Source organism: Mixophyes fleayi, chromosome 4, assembly GCF_038048845.1.
Source record: "Mixophyes fleayi isolate aMixFle1 chromosome 4, aMixFle1.hap1, whole genome shotgun sequence".
NCBI lineage: Eukaryota > Metazoa > Chordata > Amphibia > Anura > Limnodynastidae > Mixophyes > Mixophyes fleayi.
In genome coordinates this window covers 207,813,101-207,834,875 of record NC_134405.1, presented here as the reverse complement: position 1 = coordinate 207,834,875, position 21,775 = coordinate 207,813,101, and the positions used below count along the sequence as shown (strand labels likewise).

General features: G+C 36.7%; 1 protein-coding gene across 2 annotated transcripts in view; it reads left to right on the top strand.

Moving 5' to 3' along the window:
• Positions 1-781: 781 nt before the first annotated feature.
• The window catches only part of LOC142152506 (uncharacterized), a 50,739-nt gene continuing 29,745 nt past the window's right edge, over positions 782-21,775 (top strand). For both annotated transcript variants that reach the window (XM_075209213.1, XM_075209212.1), the window contains exons 1-8: positions 782-891; positions 2,530-2,570; positions 4,467-4,532; positions 7,592-7,657; positions 7,876-7,929; positions 14,663-14,695; positions 16,342-16,413; positions 20,821-20,886. In XM_075209213.1, the coding sequence (XP_075065314.1) occupies positions 840-891; positions 2,530-2,570; positions 4,467-4,532; positions 7,592-7,657; positions 7,876-7,929; positions 14,663-14,695; positions 16,342-16,413; positions 20,821-20,886 (450 nt within the window). In that variant the 5' untranslated portion in view covers positions 782-839. The remainder of the gene's footprint in view (positions 892-2,529; positions 2,571-4,466; positions 4,533-7,591; positions 7,658-7,875; positions 7,930-14,662; positions 14,696-16,341; positions 16,414-20,820; positions 20,887-21,775) is intronic.

The window sequence follows — 21,775 nt, the reverse complement described above, 5'->3', positions numbered from 1 at the left end:
GACTTTATATTCAAACATTCCAGTAATTGGTGTTTAGTGCACCAAGTAGTGTCACAGTTGGAGGCCACTAGATCCCAGTGCAAAATCTGATCAGTATAAATATGTCAAGATTATTATACAACTATTGTTATCCAGCAAGTATTACAGCTTAAATTCTACAGTATAAAGCAAAGCCATCCCCTCTGCTCAGTAGAACAGTTGGTAGTCACATTTCCGACGCTGATAATTCCAATGTTACAAATACAGATGCGATATTACTGAATACTATAATTGTGACTAGAAATAAATTTCTACAACCGAAAAGTAAAAAGAGTAGAACAGCCCTATGCCCACCACATACATGCTTGTGGTAACAGACCCAAAATATAACATTGTGCAAGTCTCTTTCCCTTGCACAGTGGGTATGTGGGAACTGCATTGTTCAGCATGTCAATGGCTAGAGGAAGGTGGCTAGTGGGCTGCCAGTTGGTCACCACTAATTATTATTACATTGCATTTACAATTTGCCAACATATTCTGATGTGATTTAAAATGAGGGGACAAAAAAATCATAAATCAATTATCCTGCTAGTTAACTAAATAATTATATAACTCATAAGTTAGAATTAGTAAATGTTTTGTCCAACTCATGCTAATAACTATTGACAATAAGTACTACATCCTTGTAATTAATTGTTGGTATGATGACAATGTCTTATTCCATGCCAATCAACAAATAAGGAAAATGACAAGATCACCCTCAAGCATTATCCTAGATGTATTTAAGGGGAAAACTGAATGCTTCATTTATCAGAAGACACTAACTTTTTGCTGTAGTTAAACAATTGGCAAATCTCACCATGAAGGTTGCAGTTATCTTCATCCTTTGTCTGGGCCTCACCAATTTCATCGGTAAGTTTGATTATTGATCAGGATTTCATTTGAAAATGTAATGTATTATAAAACCCATTTGTTTCCAAAAATGTTCTGCTTTACATAGAAAGTGGTCTTTCAAAATTACATTTCATTCAAAAAGAAAATTAGTGTACAACTATATACAGATGGAGTATGAAGTGTATTGTATTGAATTGTGGCTTAATGATTAAGTGGGACATTTGTGCTACTTTATGACACATTTCTGGGATAAAACATTATGGGGTATATTTACTACACTGCGGGTTTGAAAAAGTGGAGATGTTGCCTATAGCAACCAATCACATTCTAGCTGTCATTTTGTAAAATGTACTAAATAAATGATAACTTGAATCTGATGGTTGCTATAGGCAACATCTCCATATGTTGTAAAACCAAATGCTTTAGTTTTATAATATAAATGAAAGAAAGAGACATCTGACAATATTGTTTTGGTGTAGAATAGACAGTATTATTACAAGGCAGTAGCACAGTAGCCAACAATCCATAGTTTCCAAAGACAGACCAAAGTTTCAAGGACGTGCACTGTAAATGTACATGTTTAGCATACTGACCGATTGCAGAGTACAATCTCTTATTCTGCATACACAATGTAATTATCTATTCTTATTCTCTGGGGTTATGCAATAATATCTGTTATATATTAGTACATTAAATATAAAACAATACATCATACTATTTAGAGGACATGATAGTAATTGTAGTGTATTAGGTCCACCAAGACAGTACTGCATATGATGTGCTTAAATGCGCCAACCTTGAAATATTCCTATAAATCATTTTACAATATTGACAGTTATACAGTAGACTGACACACACCATTCCTGGAATTAGATGATTTGTTTTGCATATAGTAATATGTAAACACGGCTTCATAAGAGCAACTAAGCTATTAGAGATGAACAGGCACTAAATTGTTAAATGCACCATCCATACTTATCTAACTCTATAACACCTGTATGGTTTAGATGGGTAAATGACACAGACTATCCAGCTAAGAAAATAAATAATAAGCTTGAAAAACAAAGAAAATGAACATTAAGCCATTTACTTTTCTCCCATATACAGTGTTATCCTATGCATGTGCAGCGCAGATTTTAAACCCTTGTCCACCTATGGTCTAGTAACTGTATTTTTTATACAGTTACTTGACCATAGGTGGACAATAATCATTAAATAACATATTTTTAGTTGAGATGGTGCTACAGTGCAGTGTTCATAGCAGATATCTTTGCAAGTATTTTTTTTTAATTGCAATGGCTATCATTATTTTTCATGACAATCCATTGCAGTGAACTACTGTGTTTAAACTCTAGCATGAGTATATACTGCATTAGGACATATTCAGTGTAAGTCTTTCAAATCTGTGAATCCAGAATAAATGAGTCAGATAACCAAATGTTCCAGTTTTGCACTCCCATAGCTATACAGTAGAATGGGCTGGTCTAGTGTAGTGGGAGCCAGCATATCGGAAACATATGTAAGCATCAGATCATGTTATTTATGTAAAATAAATTTGCTCCATCTGTAAGCAGAATGAAAATAGCTTAAATAATACTTAAAACTACTTTTTAAATACATTATGTTGTTAATTATGTTATTTACCTTTTTTTGCAGAAACCAGCACAGGACAGCAACTACCCCTATCACTTTTGAGTGTAAGAAATAGCCATTTTTTTCTGTTTAGTACCATATTTCAAATCATTACTACTTCCATACTTTTTGCAGTATATTTGAATTACTTATATATAATTACATAATTGATTGAATGACTTACATAGTTATATATACAATGTGATTCTCAAAAAAAATCTCAATCCTTACTATGAGTAATTTAGTTAAAAATAAAATTCCAGGTACAGGTTGTGTTGAAAAAAGACTGTCCCGTTTCCCACATTCCTGGATGTGGCGTGAGGAAAAATAAAATGCCTATATGCCTTATGAATTGACTGCATAAGAACAAATAGCTAAACAAAATCGGTTAGTGTGAGGTCCTAGAATATGTTAGTATACTGTAAGGTAGTAAATAAAATACACCCAGGTTTAGTAACATGAGACCTGTAGAAGGCAAATTTAGAATGCCAGGAGGGGCTTACAAGCATTAATAGGCATTTGAATGTGAATCCATGTATAGACACACGTGAAAAAGCATGTACAAGATAGTATGATTAGTAGTGAGGCTATTCATGTAACACACAGTATATGCACAATGCGTATCTAAGAATAGAAGCAATACAAAGCATTTCTAAGAATAAAAGCAATAAAGGGTGTTTCTAAGAAGATATCACAAAAGTAAAGACCTGATAACCTGGGGCCCGATTCATTAAGGATCTTAAATGAAGAGGTATCTTATTCCAGTCTCCTGGACAAAACCATGTTACATTGCAAGGGGTGCAAACTAGTGTTCTGTTTTGCACATAAGTTAAATACTGACTGTTTTTTCATATAGCACACAAATATCAACTTTAAATTTCAGTGTACAAATAAGCTATCAAGTATTTGTGTGCTACATGAAAAAACAGTCAGTATTTAACTTATGTACAAAACAGAACATAGTTTGCACCCCTTGCAATGTAACATGGTTTTGTCCAGGAGACTGAAATAAGATACCTCTTCATTTAAGATCCTTAATGAATCAGGCCCCTGGATTGTAATAATGTTTTATAAAGAAGAATTTAGTTACTTTATCCATTGTTTTATTATGCATAAACAATGCAAACTGTTAAACTTAGTACATTTTATGGATAATGCTATTTCAGGGCTACTATTTGAACATGGGGATTTTATGCCCTCTTCTACCACATAATTAACAATTTTATGTTAAAGAAAGATGTGACCAAGACACTTTCCAGTAATGTACTTTTGAAGTGAACTTAAAACTCACACATCACAAATCGAGACCTGGTAGTTACTGTAGTAATTTCAAAATGAAAATATTAATAAATCACAATGTGCTCCACTGATTTAATCAAAACCAAATGAACCATCAAAATTTGCATAAAATCTGAATCCACTTAATTTATCTATATCAATAATGCCCATAAATGCACTTTCACATAATTATTTAGTCCTAATAACAAAATGATACTCAGAATTTTTTTGAATCTTGAAACGTGTTCAAATTTCCTAACAGTACTTTTGGTTGGCAGGGAATATGATTAGTCCCTATTGTCCCTTTTCATTGCATGAAGCAGACAGTTTGGACTTGAAACTAAGATTGTTAACTATTTTAAACATAGGATCCAAGATTAAAAGTTTGCACCGTATTTACAGTGGCCAATGAGAGAGGTTTTTAATGGGGAGCATTCAGAAACTATTTGAATGTCCACCCCTCATTCAAATTTCTTCATTAATCAAGGTTTTAGAACAACCCATTTTAGCATTGGTGCAATTATATTACAATAGATTTGGTAGAAATTGCATGTACAGTAGGAAATTGATCCTATTAGATGATGTATTGATTAAATATTTAGATTTATGTTTTTATTGTCCATTTGGTACCTTGGATGCTTTGACTATATAATATATGATTCTATTATTTTACTTTGTTTCAGAAAGACAAAGCTGACTATCATGTCCGCTGCATACAGAGTATCGCAGAAAAATTGGAAATTTTGAAGGTAATTATCAACATAATACATAATATTACGAAGTGTTCAGATATCTAGTAGGATATAAAACATCTTAAATACAGATGATAATATGCTTCGATGTTATTATTATAAATTATTACTAGTACTGTAATTATTATAAAATGTACCTAATAAATTATTTTATACATCATGGGCTCACAACTGACATTAATTAGTTTTTGTTACTATTGCATAAAGGTACAAAATAAATACAATATCTCTATCCATCAAGAGCTTAACGTATACATTTGAAAAATCCAAACGCTAATTTAAAGAAAAAATCTTGGTCAATTTTTGATTCTACTTCGGAGAAATCTGCTTTCAAGGGAAAGTGACTATAATTAATAGCTTTAGTGAGCAACAAGGAACCCAGAAGCAACTCATTGTTCTTTTAGACACAGGATCACTTCTGGAAAATACAAGCACAACAGTTTCTAGTAGATCACACTGTAGAGGGGATTTCTAAGGTTATGTAAACCCAGGTAATGGCCATGACATCATCACTGGGTTTTCTATGCTTAAGGGAACGATTGTGTTATCATGCTCTAATGTAGGCTACAACATGTGCTCTCCAACAGCATCTCTATTAATAAAGCCTTTCTTTTAAATTTTATGCACAAAAATGAAAAGATATTAGGAGGTCACTGACATTCAAGCCTAAGTGAGGATATGCCATCAAACACATGTTATAACTAAAAATAAATATATTGTTCCCCACTTACCAAAAAAAAAATTGTTCACGAATTTACACACACACTCACATATAACTAACCTCTACTAACGTATACATATCTAGTATTCCTATTATCATTACAAGTTACAGAATAAAATTTAGGGTATATTTTGCTGGTTAAGGTTTTTTTACACCTATATGTAAGTATACCTCATAACATAAATTACAGACTTGACTGTGGTACCAAAAAAGCCTTATCTGAATAAAACAATATAAATCTACTTAGGTAGAGTTAATAAAGAAAAGGCATATTCCCAACAAAACAATTTCAGTACAGAAATGTGAAAAAATCATCTGGTCAGCTAACTATCATGTAGCTGCGGGAAAGGAACAAAGTAGTTCTCGTTTTGAAAACACATCAAAACTTTTACACATCCTTTGTCCCTGGAGCGCAATTAAATTCATATACCCCAGTCCAATGAAATAGTCTTTCTACTGAGATGTTCTAGCATTCTCATTGCACCTTGTTCTCTTCTCTTCCAATGCAATGAATGCCAAGGCAAAAACATTAATTTGAAGTATAGTATATGTAGTATAATTGGAAAATCATTTGTTATGTATGGTAAAATAGGTAACACATATTTTGTGTCAAATCAAGACTTTTTGACAGGTGTCACTATGCAAAGCAGAAAATGTCTTCAACATTGCACATTTGTCACAAACTGTACTTCTATGAATAATCTCACATACTTAAGAACAAGATATCATTTCTCCCTTTTCAATAGGCAAATAATTGAGAGTAGATTGATATGCATATGGAATTATTTTACCCTGCCAAGCAAACAGTTGCCCCTTTGCAAAAAACTCCAAGCCATATACAGTGACATAATATGAGGCTTAGTAGGTGAAAACAGTTGCAATATATCAAAATTGGTTAAGCTCTGAAAAGAGCTTAAGTATCCTGATGTAAATGATCCCTGTAGTCTTTAGTTGTATTGTTTATACCTAAGCGCTATAGTGGATTTAGAGATGACCTAAAAATATGAAACTTTTAGAAGTAGCACTTTGTAACCTTTAAGTAGAATGTAGTGATAACATACTTCCATGTTTAATTTTGCCTTCACAGGGGAATGTAATTGTTACACATATTTTCATGTTATCCATTGGTGCAGCCTATTAGTAAACTTTAAAGTTTGTGCCCGTCTCCTTCATACAATATGAGATAGAAGGACGTATATATTTCATATATTTTAAATCTTCCCATACCTCAATTAAGTCATACATCTTTCCCTATGATGTTACACATAGCCCATATCACTATAGGATTGTACATTATTAAGATTGGACAAGAGAGCTCTGGAAGAGATAATGAGGAAGAGAAACAATGTGAATTGTGGGTTCTGTAAGTAGACTTACTTGTACTATCATAGAAACAAGCACAGTCACATTACTCACATACCAACATACAAAGAGGGTAGAGGGATATCATAGACCCAATGGCTTATAAATACAGGTGGAGTCAAGTGGGAGCAAAGAGAAAGGGGAGAGCTTGGATTGCCATAGAATCAAAAGAATAGATCTACTCTCCCATCCTTTTCCCCCTACAAAAGGGGGGAAAATTGCACAGGAGGAAAGAGTTTCATAAAAGGCAGGGGCAGGCTAAACTGGGTTACAATTGGAATGCTATGTACAAGGAACAACAGAGGAGGGGGAAATAGGATGGCTAACTTTATAGCTGGATTTTAGAATTCACACTCAACCACGCCCAATTTGTAGGATAGTTTAGAAATGTTATGACTTGTTAACATGTGTTTTGCTGCAGACGGATCAGAGTTGAGGTGGAAACCACTGCAGCCAGCAGCCATGATTTTCACAAATGGTGGCCAAAGGGACACTCTCCATCACAAGGCAGCTGACGTTCACAAGACCACCCTTGTGGGCTGTCTATTTGAAACCAGGGAAAGAGTGTATGGAATCCCCAGGGGCACACGGGGCAGAAGGGCACTCCCAATGTTTCTGAATATGGCTGGGGCTGGCATCCGGCAGTGCTGTTCCTTGCCACCATTTCAAAATTCTAATACAAATTTAAGAAGAGCTTTTCCTGCTACGTATAAGTCTATCTTTATTTATTACTGCTTAATTCTGTGTTATTTCTGGTGGAAGTGGTTATAACATGAATGTAGAGGGCATCACACAGGTGGTTTATGAAAACATTGGGGTTAGAGTCAATTTAATGTGGTTTATATGTGTATGGTGTTTGACAGATACAAAATAAGAAGGCCGATATTACTGTTTAAAATTCAATAAGTAGATATTTACCAAAAACAAATATGGTATACAATACAAAAAAATAATTTTTTTATTACTTTTACAGAAATGCCCTGAAAGTGAAAAAAGGACAAGAAAGATATGTCTACTTGAGGATCTGATCCATCAAATGGTATTTGTATACTTTATGTTTCTGCAATAGGAAAGAAAAATACAGAATACAGACATTTAATGATATTAACTTAAAACATTACATACATTTATAACAGTTTTGTAGAAAATGCCATTGGAAAGTTAATAGTAAATGTAAATTTGAAGAAAATAGAACAACATTTCATAGACAGTATAATCTGTATTGTATTATAACCTTTGTGTTGCCTTTCTTTTCAGAAATTTTTATCCATTGACTTGAAGTGTACCTTTAAAGAACTTGGACCATTGCTGGTAAGGATATTTCTGCTAATATTATGTTAAAATAATTGTACTGACAGATTTTAACCTGCATTGTTTCTGTCTTTTATATTTTATATTCGTCTTAATATACTTAGTTATTTTTCTTGCAGTTAGCCTTTATTTGGCACAAACATATTATGAAGTGTTGTACAATCACAGAATGTTCATTCATTCACATAATTTAATAACCTTTACACACATTGTCTAATTTACATAATATACACATTAAGTTCAACAATTGATTGATAAAATAGTTTCCACAGGATGCAGTATTAGAATTTCTATCTCAGTAAGAAATGTAGTGGTCCTATCATCTCAATATAACCGTTTCTATTATCATTCATATTACCCGTGAAATAGATTGTGAGTCTTCACACAAATGGCTAACATGGCCTGTAAAGAAGGAAGATCTACTTCGATTATAAGTATTGTAACTTTCCTAGTCTAGCAGTACAAGTCCCATCATGTCCTTAGGTGTTCGTAGTTTAGTTTAGCTGAGTTTAAGACTTCCAGGGACCAATGCAAATAAGCTTATACAGCTATCAATTTACATGAAGAAATTTCTCTTACCTATTGAGTTATAGAGAACATCAGGCGCGGGCTGGCAGATATCAGCCCCTCATAATGACGCGGCCTATGCGCTGACGCGGCCGCATCGCGTGATACGCGATGCGGCCGCTGGCAATATTCATTTTTTTTTCTGCATCCACAAGGCAGGGGAGGCGGTCGGCCCGAACAGCCATTAGACTGAGTGTCCCGGGTGCTCGCTGCCCCCCTGCCCCCCAGTCCAGCCCGCCCCTGGAGAACATATTAAAGTTTCAAGAGGAAGATTTTAATTAAATAAATCCTTCTCACCACGAATACTTCCCCTTATGTGAAATTTATTTTAAACAATGGTTAGTCGTAAACCATTAGGGCAGGTTTGGCCAACTAGACAGAGACAAAGAGCCAAAAAATATCTATAGTGTCACGGGCACTAGGAGTCTTTACCCAGGGATCACCAGGTGATAGGCTTACCAGAGCAGTATAGGTGGTAATATGGTACTCTGGTAGCAGGGTGATCACGGAACAGGAAATAGCAGATGATGAGATGCTCAGGAAAGTCTATGACTAGCAGCACTGGTAATATGGAAGTAGTAATACAGAGGAACTGTATGGACAAAGTACACGTGAAGGTAGTCAGTGGTCTGCGGTAGCAAGTTGTACCACTGCTATAGTGAGGAGGAATGTCCAACAGAAACGAGGAGGTGATGAGAGTCAGCGGTCTGCGGATAGCAAGTTGTACCGCTGTCTGAGTGAAGGAATGGAATCCAAGTGGAGGTATCCGGGGAGTCAGTGGTCTGCGTTAGCAAGTTGTACCACTGCTATGTGAGAGGATACTGGAACAGGTGAAACTGTAAACAGGAGTCAGTGGTCTGCCACTAGCAAGTTGTACCACTGAATATATATGTGAGGAGGTGCACGGGGAGAGACTGCAACACAATATATACACGGGCACCGTGACTTTGATCCACAGTAATATGCACAATATATACACGGGCACCTTGACTTTGATCCACAGTAATATGCACAATATAAATGTATAAATGACTGAACAACACTGCCAATATAGAAAGTCTCTTGAAGTAATCCAGCATGAGATAACACAGTCAATGATGGCAATAGAGTCAGCAGATAGTACACTCCAGAGGAGAACCAACACAGTCAATGATGGCAATAGACTCAGCGGATAGTACACTCCAGAGGAGAACCAACACAGTCCAGCAAGGTATGCAATACACAGCACAGTCAATGGGAAGTATGCATACCGTGGTTCAGGAGAAGGCAGTCAGACAGGAGTGCAGAGATACCTGAAGGGCAGGAGGCCGGCAGGATCCAAAGTCCCTGGATGGGTGAAGCGGTGGTCTAGCAGGTGCAGCGCACCGGTAGGTAGACCAGCAGGGAACACAGGAAGGCGTGGAGAGCGGATCAGCAGTAGATGGATGAGTAGCGCTGAGAAGTAACAGCAGCGGGTCTCTGCGGGAACACGGAGGTAGCCAATAGCAACCAGCAGGTGCAGTAACGATGGGACACCGGAGCAGAGTTGAACTGGAACAGTTGGTCACGGAGAGCAGCGGGTAGCAATAGTGGCAGCAGACTCAAGGAAACACGGGAGAGTTGACAAGGGCTGAAGACTGAAGCGCACAGAGGCAGCGGATAGGAATCAGCTAAACAGTCACGATGAAACACAGACGGGTTGCAGGTTGAAGACTGTAGTGCACGGAGGCAGCGGATAGGAATCAGCTAGCAGTCACGATGATGAAACACAGACGAGTTGCAGGTTGAAGACTGTAGTGCACGGAGGCAGCGGATAGGAATCAGCCAAACAGTCACGATGATGAAACACAGACGAGTTGCAGGTTGAAGCCTGTAGTGCACGGAGGCAGCGGATAGGAATCAGCTGGCAGTCACAATCATGAACAGGTGAGTGGATGTGAATGAAAGACTGTAGTGCACGGAGGCAGCGGATAGGCATCAGCTAACAGTCCCAATGATACATGGTAGAGTTGAAGTGATTAGAAGACTGTAGTGCACGGAGGCAGCGGATAGGAATCAGCTCACAGTCACGATGATACGGTAGATGGTAGAAGTGGTATGGGAACCACAGTAGTAGAAGTGGTTTGGAAACCACAGAGGTAGAAGTGGTTTGGAAACCACAGGAATCAGCTGGGCTGAATAAACGAGGAAACACAGGAACACCTTCAGAGACTCATGGGGAATGAGACTCCAAGATCAGGCAACGTGGTGTTGACCACAGGTGCTTAATATAGGGAGGTTGCCTGATCTGCCAATTTAGTTAAAGGAACATACACAGGAGGTATGGAAAGGGCTGCGCATGCGCAGTCCCTCAGGATGGAGGACGGCCACGGTTCCTAAATGTCCGGGAAGAAGCACTCACAGTCCGGTGAGTGACATATAGGTTCTGCAAAGAGTCAACTTTACCTTTTTTTATGTGTGTGTGTGTATACATATACCCAGTATAAACATGTGCATACATACCATACAAACATACATTGAAAATATAACATAATTTACAAAAACTTGCTAAGCAAAAAAATTAAATATCTAACACAATGCCAAAATGTTCAGAATAATCATAAAATCCTTCCCACGTGCCCCTAGATCTCACCACATGCCCCTTAAATACCATCAGACTCCACCACGTGCCATCAGATCTACCCAAATTCCTCATACATGCCATCAGACGTCCACACATGTCCCTTAAATACTCATCAATCTCCCCAGTTGCCATCAGATCTACCCAAATTCTCCATGCATGTCTTCAGACCTCCCCACATGCCCATTAATTTCCCCACATGCCATCAGATATACCCAAATTCCTCATATATGCCATCAGACCTTCCCATATGCTCCATTCATGTCAATCAACCCCCCCCCCCACATGCCTACAGACCTACGTACATTCCATCATATCTCCCCCAAATGCCTTCACATCTCCTTACATGTCCATCAGCCTCTTCACATGCCATCAGATCTCACATGCACTTTACTTGCCTGCAAAGACGAAGGAGGAAGAGTACACTACACTTATCCTTCCTCCTTCCCTAATTGGATTGTCTGTGACACTGTGGCCTCTCTGCATTGTTCAGAGGAAGTCACAAGACGAGGCTGCTCTCGGTCAGTCTAGCAGCTGTATATATTCCAATCTACCCCTGTCGGCACCTGGACAACTATACTTCACTGATGCTCCTGGCCAGGAGCCACATTTCATAGCTTAAAGGGCACATGTGGCTCCAGAGCCACAGGTTGGCCAACGCTGCATTAGGGCATCCTTAGCTAAACGTGAGAAGAGCTATCCATAATGCTAATATTGCAGCAGACAATAAAATTGGATATTACTGTATATAGATTGCAAATGTTGATACTGCAATACCTTTGATGTGTAGCAGCCAAGGCATCAATAGACAATACAAGCAAGATGGGTGACAATGAGCACTAATTCAAAATAGTAGAAAAGTATTCAATTAGCCATATATTGAAACACAGAAGCTTAAACCACCAAGTAAAAGCAAGCCAAATGTAAACTTACATTTCCAGTTTCACAGAGTGGAATCAAACATCTTAATAGCATCAAGTCAAATGAACAACCTTTCTCCCGCAATGTTATTCTGATATCAGGTCAAACTCAATCTTTAAAAAAACTGAGCTAATTATATTCCCATCAGTCAAGAGAAGTACCTACCTGACATCTTTATATCTGTTAACAAAATGAATATAAACCCCATACCTCAAAATCAATAACTATTTGTAATCCTTGACTCAGCACTGTTCTTTACTCCCACACCCAATCTATATTCAAATTCTGTCACATAGCTAAGAAACATTTCCAGTATACACTCCTATTTCCCAAACTCATTATCTCCCACATTGATTATTCCTGATTATTGCAACTCCCTCCTCACTGGTCTTACCCTAACCAAAATGTTGCCCCCTCCCCTAATCCATTTTTAATCCAGTGGCTAGACTAACTTTCCTTGCCAAATGTTCTTCTCCTGCTGCTCCACTCAATCAGTCCCTACATTGGTTGCCTTTGTTGTACTAAAGCCTATATAAAATAAATCTACTAACATACACAGCCATAAACAAAACTGCACTAAAATACATCTCCTCACTTGTTACATAATATCTCCCAATTCAACCCCTCCACTCTTCTAAGATCTGCGTCTCTCATCCACACTCATTACCTATATTCAACCACAGTTACAGGACTTTTCGGGCTGAAACCACTCTGTGGAATTTCCTCCTCGACACGACAAGACTTTCCTCTAACCTCTAGAACTTCAAGAGTTCCCTGATAGTTCTTTTAAAAGCTTTGAAAGAAACAAAATGTGTGAGCACTTTAAGAAGTTAGCTATGACTGTCTATGTATGAATTAAAATGGAGAAGCATAACCCTAAGAAAGGTCAAATGGCCACTGAAGGGTAAACTTAACTGGTTATTTAAATAACATTACTCATGGTCTTGTGGATATACCATTACTGATCTGCTGTTATGTTGTGTTGATATATGAGACTCACATAATATGGGAACTATTACAAAACTGAGAGATACAAAGGATCTAATAATAGTTGAGTTCCTGAAAGGTTTTACACAGCGCTGCTGTTGTTGTATTATATGGATCATTGCAAGCAGATATTTTGCTTATTAAATTCATTATACACAAAGAAAGAAAATAAACAATATCTTTCTAGAGCGGCACTCTGGGAGATATAATGTTGATAAAAATTTATTTTTTTAATTGATAACTTGTTAAACTTATTCACTTCTCCCAATTACTAGGACAGTGACAAAATAGTAAAAATATCTAAAACCAGTTCAAATGTGTAATGGTGCAATAAAGTGCAAAGGTCGGTAAAAATTGCAGTAAAAACTGCAGACCTCTATTATCTGTATTAATCTTGTTCTCAAATGAAAATTCACTATAGCTTTCAATAATAAGGCTCCGTATATTCCATCATGTGTTGATTGAATTAGATTTTCAAAAAGATAAAATTTGCCTCTCCAGTCTAGAGTCAGATTAAGAGATATTTCTGTTTGATTACCTTGAGAGGGTAGTAATTATAATAGAATATGCTTTTTTATCACTGGGATCATTTACCCAATAGAACCAATGTTATAAGTCATATGTATAAGGTGTGCCTTCCATAGATAGTATATTTTCTCTTCTCTGTTCATACTAGATTATTGTACTACTGGAAGTAGCACCCTTATCTGGCAATAATAATTATTGATACTGTATTTTGGGTTAAAAAAAAAATATACTGGAAAAATGGGTAAAATTATAATTTAAATTTAAAATATAAGTTATATCAGAAATTTTCTATTGTGGAGGGCAAAACAATTTCTTATAGTCATCACTGGGATATAATAAGGAGTATTGAGTATTTTGTGGTTCAATGACTGTTTCCTGCAGACCACAAATGTGTTTTGGAATTCGCTTAGTAATTAAATATTATAATTCCATTCATACTGTGGTACTTACAATAGTCTCAAGCTAGTTCTCCAGCCTGTGTGTGGCAAATTATATTTTCAACCTAGGATGTCATTCATTCAATCTTTAGTATTATATAATTGTGAGTCAACAGACAGAAGAGCAAAACGATGAGGCGTGTTTGGCTACAATAACTTTGTTAAAGCAAACAGAGAGAGACTAGGTGACAGAGAGAGCGAGAGACAGTGCAAGTCAAACCACAGAGGGTCAAGGTGAGTGAGTGTCACTTCTGTTGTACACCTCTGTATCACTGCCAATGTCACTTATCCTGTGCAACTAAGTGACTTGCTGGAGGAAAAAAAAAGAGTGTGCTTTTATTGTGAGATGGTCTGAAGCCCATTCTTCTAACACTTGTGTTTGCACTGCACCACTAAACTTGTATCCCCTCAAGTAATAAACTAGTTACTAAATTTGAATGTACAAGGGCTCATTTATTCTTAAATCCCAAAGAGTCGTAATTGGTAGAGAGAACTGAACCTGCTGAAGAAACCACAGGGCCAGAGGTACGTGTCTGTTTAAAAAAAGCACCCATGTCATTCCACACCTCTGTAGAAGGGGCTACATGTACATATTTTATCCTCTCATATAAGGATTTTTTATATTAAAGTACTATACTAAAGTAATATACTATGTATGATAATTTGATAACTCTTTTTTTTTTGCTTTATTTAGAATTTACCAAATACTGTTTTAGCATTAATATTGGTAAGTATTTTATATTCAATTTATAACAGTCATTTTAATCATTTAAAGCTTATGAACATCAAAAAGCAACTCAGCCTCACAAATAAAGAAAAACATTGACACAGGAAAAAAAATGTACCTGGGGGTCTATAAAATTCTCCTAGGCCTGGCTATAATTCCCAAATAATTTTAGGGTTTCTACACAGTGGTGTAGTTGTTAAAAAATGAATTTAAACAGTGCTATACAGGTAACAAACATGAGGAGTCATGAAATATAGTGAACCTGATTATGCTAAATAGTGAGTGTGGTTTACCAGAGTCTAGTGTCATACTTAATATGCAGAATATATATATCATTTAAAGAACAAATAATAAATGGGAATTGTGTGTGTTGTTACATACTACTGCATAGAGAATAGAAGAAACGCTATGCAATTATCAATACATAAAAAAACGACTAATTTTGCTCAGCAAAATGCTGGTCTGCCTTTATCTATGCTTATTAAAACTTTCATGTGCAGTTGTTGTCAAAACGAACAGTTAAGTCCACGTAGGTGTCCAACTCCTTTAAGCCCAGGTTAAGCTTAGGTTCACCATTTCCTCATTAAGCCCCCTAAGGGGCCTTATGGCTCTGGGGGTCAGGAACATAATGTCCCCCCCAGCTTTGGTGAAAGGGGGAGTCAGAAGACCCTTATCTCCCTAAGGGGCCTTTTGGCTCTGTGGGATGGGAAGTAACTGGGCCCTTTACCTTTAGAAAAGTGTCCAAATGCCCAAGCTTCCAGCACTGTTTTTTCAAGACACTGGGTGTTATAAAGCACCACACTTCGGGCTTCAATAAAAAAAAAAGTTTCTCATTAAACATATGGTCAATTGCAGGCCCACTAGCAAAATTTGGCTAGGAACCTGGCAATGCCATTCTCACCATCCAGGGCAGCACGGTGGCGTAGTGGTTAGCACATCTGCCTTGCAGCACTGGGGTCATGAGTTCAATTCCCGACCATGGCCTTATCTGTGAGGAGTTTGTATGTTCTCCCCGTGCTTGCGTGGGTTTCCTCCGGGTGCTCCGGTTTCCTCCCACACTCCAAAAAACATACTGGTAGATTAATTGGCTGCTAACAAATTGACCCTAGTCTGTGTCTGTCTGTGTGTGTGTGTGTGTGTGTGTCTTAGGGATTTTAGACTGTAAGCTCCAATGGGGCAGGGACTGATGTGAATGAGTTCTCTGTACAGCGCTGCGGAATTAGTGGCGCTATATAAATAAATTGTGGTGATGATGATGATGATGATAATACATTGCTTACAAAAGGCCTCATCTGAGCATGCACGTTCCAGTGAAAGCACCGCTCAGAAGAGGTTTCAGCTCTGCATCAAAGCATTGACTGCCCACTGCCCCTCAACTCTGGAAACCATTACCAACGGACTCCTTATGGTTACACTGTATTACACCTTCTATCCATTAAATTATTGTAGTTTGTTTCTTTATGCATTGCACTCCTTGGATGTGATTTAGCTGAAATCAAATGTGCTTGTGATTTGCAAATAACTTTCACAAGGTATTCACTAATACTAGATTATTTTTGTTATGTATGGCTACATCATTATAATATTAAGAGTTTACTGCAAAAAGTGGTTCATAAAGTAAATACTAATAAACTTTTTGTTTCCAGGATAATAATATTGGTGAACTAATAGAAATAATAGATATTGAAATAATTCTGAACAGCTGCCTTTCATTAGTGGTAAGTTAACATTATAATGTTTTCACTTGATAAATAAATCAAAAGGATTATAACTTTTACAATATCACATACAAAAGAGTAAAGTAATGATTCCATGCTTACTGTTTGTCAAATTTGTTATCTATTTATTTTTAAAACACCAAAAAAGAAACCTAAATTCTGTACACCATAATTAAGATGTAAAATTAAATATTAAAGTGGAGAATCAGTGTAAAATATACATGCCTTTTTCTAAAAATAATATAATAAGCTTTATTTTAAAGACCTATGCAGAAATAAATGACATAAGTACACAGGGCTTTATGTAAAGTGCTTCCAAAAAAGACAGATTTTACATAGTATGCTACATCGGATGCATCTTTGCGGATTGTCATCATTATGAGTTTGTATCTTACACCAGGCGTAGAGCACCCAGACACACGCTTAGAGGGTTTACAGTTGCCCAGAAACTTCCCCTCTGTCCAGGACTCATTGGTAGGTTGGTGCTTCCGGTGATGGTCATGTTCTCGAACATGACTACCACGACAACACTTATTCCGACATATTGAGTGTGAAGCTGAGGACCCCGACATGCTGTGAATTTCGACTGTTGAAAAAAATGACTTTGAATCACTGCAGCTGTGTAAGAAGCCGGCCGCGCACATTCACGTGAGTTTTAATGCCTCCCTCCTTACGGAAGGAGGCTGTGCCTGTATATTATAGAAGTCATCTTAACTACATTCTACAGGCGCAGCCTCCTTCTGTTGAACCCTTAAGAGGCACAATAATACTGTCGGCGTTAAAACTCACGTGATTGTGCGCGGCCGGCTTCTTACACAGCCGCAGTGATTCAAAGTCATTTTTTTCAACAATCGAAATTCACAGCATGTCGGGGTCCTCAGCTTCACACTCAATATGTCGGAATAAGTGTTGTCGCTGGAATCAGCAGTGCACTTACGTACCCCACCTGGTGTTTCCCTACTGAACAGCTGCTTTACTGCCCCAGATCTGTTCCGCCCATACCTTCTACACTGTACATCCCGTACCCCTCTTTTGCATACACTCTGGTGGCAAAGCATGGAAACCACCCTCTAGAAATCCTGCATTTGCCCCTGGTGTCCGCAACAGATGCATTTCCTGACAATCAAATATGCATCTGTGTCCAGGTCTACATTGATCAAATTCACATGAAAACACCATTAGTGTACTTTTCCCATTATTACATGTCCCCTCTCCTGATCCTATTGGCAGAAACCTATTATCAGGGCACATGTGCTGTTATATGTAAAAGGTGTCAGCGGCATTGGTGGTAGATGTTAAACTACAAGAAACTTTAGACTGAATAAATTGTTGGTTTTATTTTCAAAACTTGTTATAACAGATGATGTTAACAGATGACGTTAAGAACATTAACTGCATAAATTTGTCATACTACCTGTCTGTTGCAGTGAATTGATACTGACTGCATTAGACAGGTAGTATGACAAATTTCTGCAGTTAATGTACTTAACAATATTATTGCACATTTATATATGCATGTGGTAAGCTTGTATTGTGGGCAATGTCAGAGAACAGGTTGCTCATATATATATATTGTGCCTCTGTCTTTGCATGCTCAGTAGAGTGATGCAGACGGCAGGAAGCTGCTATACTTTCTGTCCTTACCAGATCACAGGGGACACCACTACCAAGATGGGAGACAGATCGTAGCGCTCCATATTAACAGATCCACCTCTATAAGCGTAAGGAGTTATACACAATTATACGCAAGATGCAACAGACATACAAACACAAGAGTAAATCTTTTTTGTGGTTGTGTGCAGTAGTGAATTTGGATTTTACATAATTCAAATGGCTTGCATCCAACTCTACATGAGGACCATAATTTGAAAGCCATCATTATGGCCCTAACACTCTGTACAGTGCAATTTGTTTGTAAACATGCTGACTGGCTAAATAAATAAAAAAAACATTCTGCTATATAATGAATAGAATATTATCAATACACATGAGGCAGTACAAATACAATTATATTGTGAAAGGCCATGCTGCTTTTTGGTCTCGAGAGTAAATAATAACTGTCACAGTACTGCTAGATACAGATATTAATGATAAAATATATATATATGGTATACCGTGTGGTATGTGAGATTCCACTTTTTCAAATGATTTTATATATATACATATATTTATATATATATATATATATTTAAATAAAACAAATGTTGTTGAAAGCCCCATTAAGATAATAATGCAGGAATGAAAGAAAACCTCCATGAGCACTAACCTACAAATTTGCCCTATTATCATAATCACTGGTGATATCACTGATGACATCACATAGAACTTTTCAAATACCATCAATTAATTTTTCTGTTTATTATTTATTGCTGTTATACATTCTTATGACATTAACTATTACATTAGTGCTTACCACTGGTACTAATTGTTATTGTGAATACCAGCGACAGTGAAGAGTTAAAAGCAATAAATGTAACATACATATATTATATTTGGATGATATCACCCATTTTGTTTGCTGTGCCAAGTTTGCAAGTTACTCTATAAGTTGAGCTGTTGGTTCCAAAATAAAGATCCTTTTGTTCCCATTGTAACTATTAAAACCTAAAATACTTATGCAAATGCAAGGTTTCTGCAAACTGGTATCCTTCACCACTGTCATGTGAGTACTGTCAACTCTTCTCGTAGATATCAATGCTATGACACATGTCATTATAAGTAGAGAAACAGTCATAAAAAAACACTTTAATTTTATTGAAGCTTACTATAAATTAAACATGGTTTTTCCAAAGGATCATGGTGCATTTTTATCATTAAAATCCTGAAAGTTTAATGCATTCATCACATTTTTTGTGAATTTTTTTTTTGCTTTTGAAATGCGGGAAGGATAAATAACCTTGTCAGCATCAAATTAAATTTCAAATTTCAAGCAGATCATTTATTTAATTCTAGAGTTATTAACTGTTGAAAATATTGACTAATAATGGAACGCCAGGTCAAATTTTAAAATGACAGAATGGCTGTACCATGGATATATATTGTCCTGGCCTGCGCACATGTAAATAGGTACAGCAAAGATTTCTATGTTATATTATAAACAGCAATTAATTTCTCTCCAAAAAACATACTTAAAAAGAAAAAAAAACATCCAACATCAAAGCACTAGTATACAGATAGTATAGCGCTGCGGAATTAGTAAACCTCTATAAATAGCTGATGATGATAATTGACCATAGCACAGCAAAGGGAATGAAGTATGGATAGTCTGAATGGCAGTATAAAATAATTTATCCTACAACCTTCTACATTATCTGCCTCCTAGGAAGGTGCTATGCTAGTGAAGGCTCCTAGTGACCCTCTTTTGCACCTATGATGTTTGAATTCTGTATAAAGAAAACTTCCCAGAAGTGGCATCACATATATCTCAATGAAGTTTATTTGTCAATTTATCCTTGAACATTCTGTAACATGATTGGTTTAGATGTTTCTTTTTAATTAATTTATATGCAACTTTGAGAGGAAAAAATAATCCTGTCAAGGAAATATGGAGAAGTAACATTTGAACTATAATAAGGCTCTGCTGAGCCGGAGGTCTTGGTCTCGTGCAGGAGAGTTTGAGCTGTTGCTTTGGAGAAAAGCAATGCATTGTGGCAATTTTATGGAGGAAGTAGTAGGTTTAGAAAATTAACTTATATGAAAGCAAAGGGATAAAGTGGAAACAAATGTAACCCTTAGTCACTGGTATGGGAATCTTATCCTCAGATTTAGATGGATTTTGCTAGCCTGTGTTTGCTAATCCAATACATAGGAAAACAACCATCCTATTAATGAACATTTGTAATATATATAGTCAACAGTGTTTACATTTAGCAAAATGAAGGATGTCAGACACTTTAGTGATGGTAGTCACTGTCAAGAGAAATACTTGAAAATCAGATTGCAGAAAGGTCATTGCTGTTGAAATAGAAAATTGAGTGTATGCAAGATTTTGTATAGGTTAGATTAGGCCCTAATTGGAAGCTGGACAAGCAGGATAGGTCTAGGTCTGTCTTTTAAGGATCGGTGTAACCTGCACATAAAGGAAAAGAGAATCAATGGAGAGAAGAAAAGAAGTTCTTCTAACTGGATCTTGAAAGAGAAAAATTGAATGTTTTAGCAGCGTGAAGTTATTGTAAGGGGAATGGCTAGAAATCTTTTATTTGAAAATCACCTTGCTTGAAATCGGCAAGGGTTTGAGGAAAGAAATGGATAAAACCTAATATTATTTCTTGTTTTACTCTCATTTGATTCATCAATTAGCACTAGTTAAATAGATTATTACACTTTTCCACTGAACTGTGACATATGTATCTTGGTGTACTACAGAAACATATTTACTACTGGTTATGTTTTTTTTTTTACTTGCAGGAGGGAGTATTGGCACGTGTTAATATTCTTCTTAAGGACCAGCTAACAATAATAAACAATCTTCTGGTAAAAAACAAAAAACAAAGAAGTGTTTATGCGTGCGTGTGTTGAGTGCATGTTTTTAGTAACATAAGTGTCTATAACTTGCTTTCCAAATGCATTCTGTTATCAAGTCCGTACATCAAAATGTCTTTTCCTGCAACCCTTTTATAAAATTTAAAGCAAGTGAGAGAAAAGACACATTTTGATGTAACAACCTATTTCGCTTCACTCTACTGTAGAAGCACGAATACATGCTTTTCATATCCTGTGTGTCATGTGAGGATTTGCATATGGAGCTCCTAGGCCGTTTCAAGATTTTTGTCTAGTGTGATTCTTAAAACTCTTGTGGGTATATTTACTAAACTGCGAGTTTGAAAAAGTGCAGATGTTGCCTATAGCTACCAATCAGATTCTAGCTGTCATTTTGTACAATGTACCAAACAAATGATAACTTGAATATGATTGGTCGCTCTAGGCAACATCTCCAATTTTTCAAACCCGCAGTTTAGTAAATATTCCCTTGGGCTTATTTGTTTTTGACCCATTATCACTGTGACTGAACAGAATATGGAGAAGGTTTTACAAACCCTGTGGAGCTTAATATTATAATTGTGTTAAGATAGACATCATTGGATTTTGTGTATTGATTTTTGTTTGTAACTATTACATGTAAAATCTTTGCTCATGTGAGAAAGCGGTGGATGTACCGGATGTACACCATACACTCTGAAATTCTCACTAGCCTTGGCAGCAGGCTACCATTTTACTTACCCCCAAACAGTCATAATATTTGAGAAATAAATCTGGAATATGTAAGACTCGTATACACTGCCAGAGCCAGGAAATAGGGCAGATACTTGGGTCATTCACTTAGAGCAGGGGTTATATGATTGGTACCATTCCATCTGGAGTG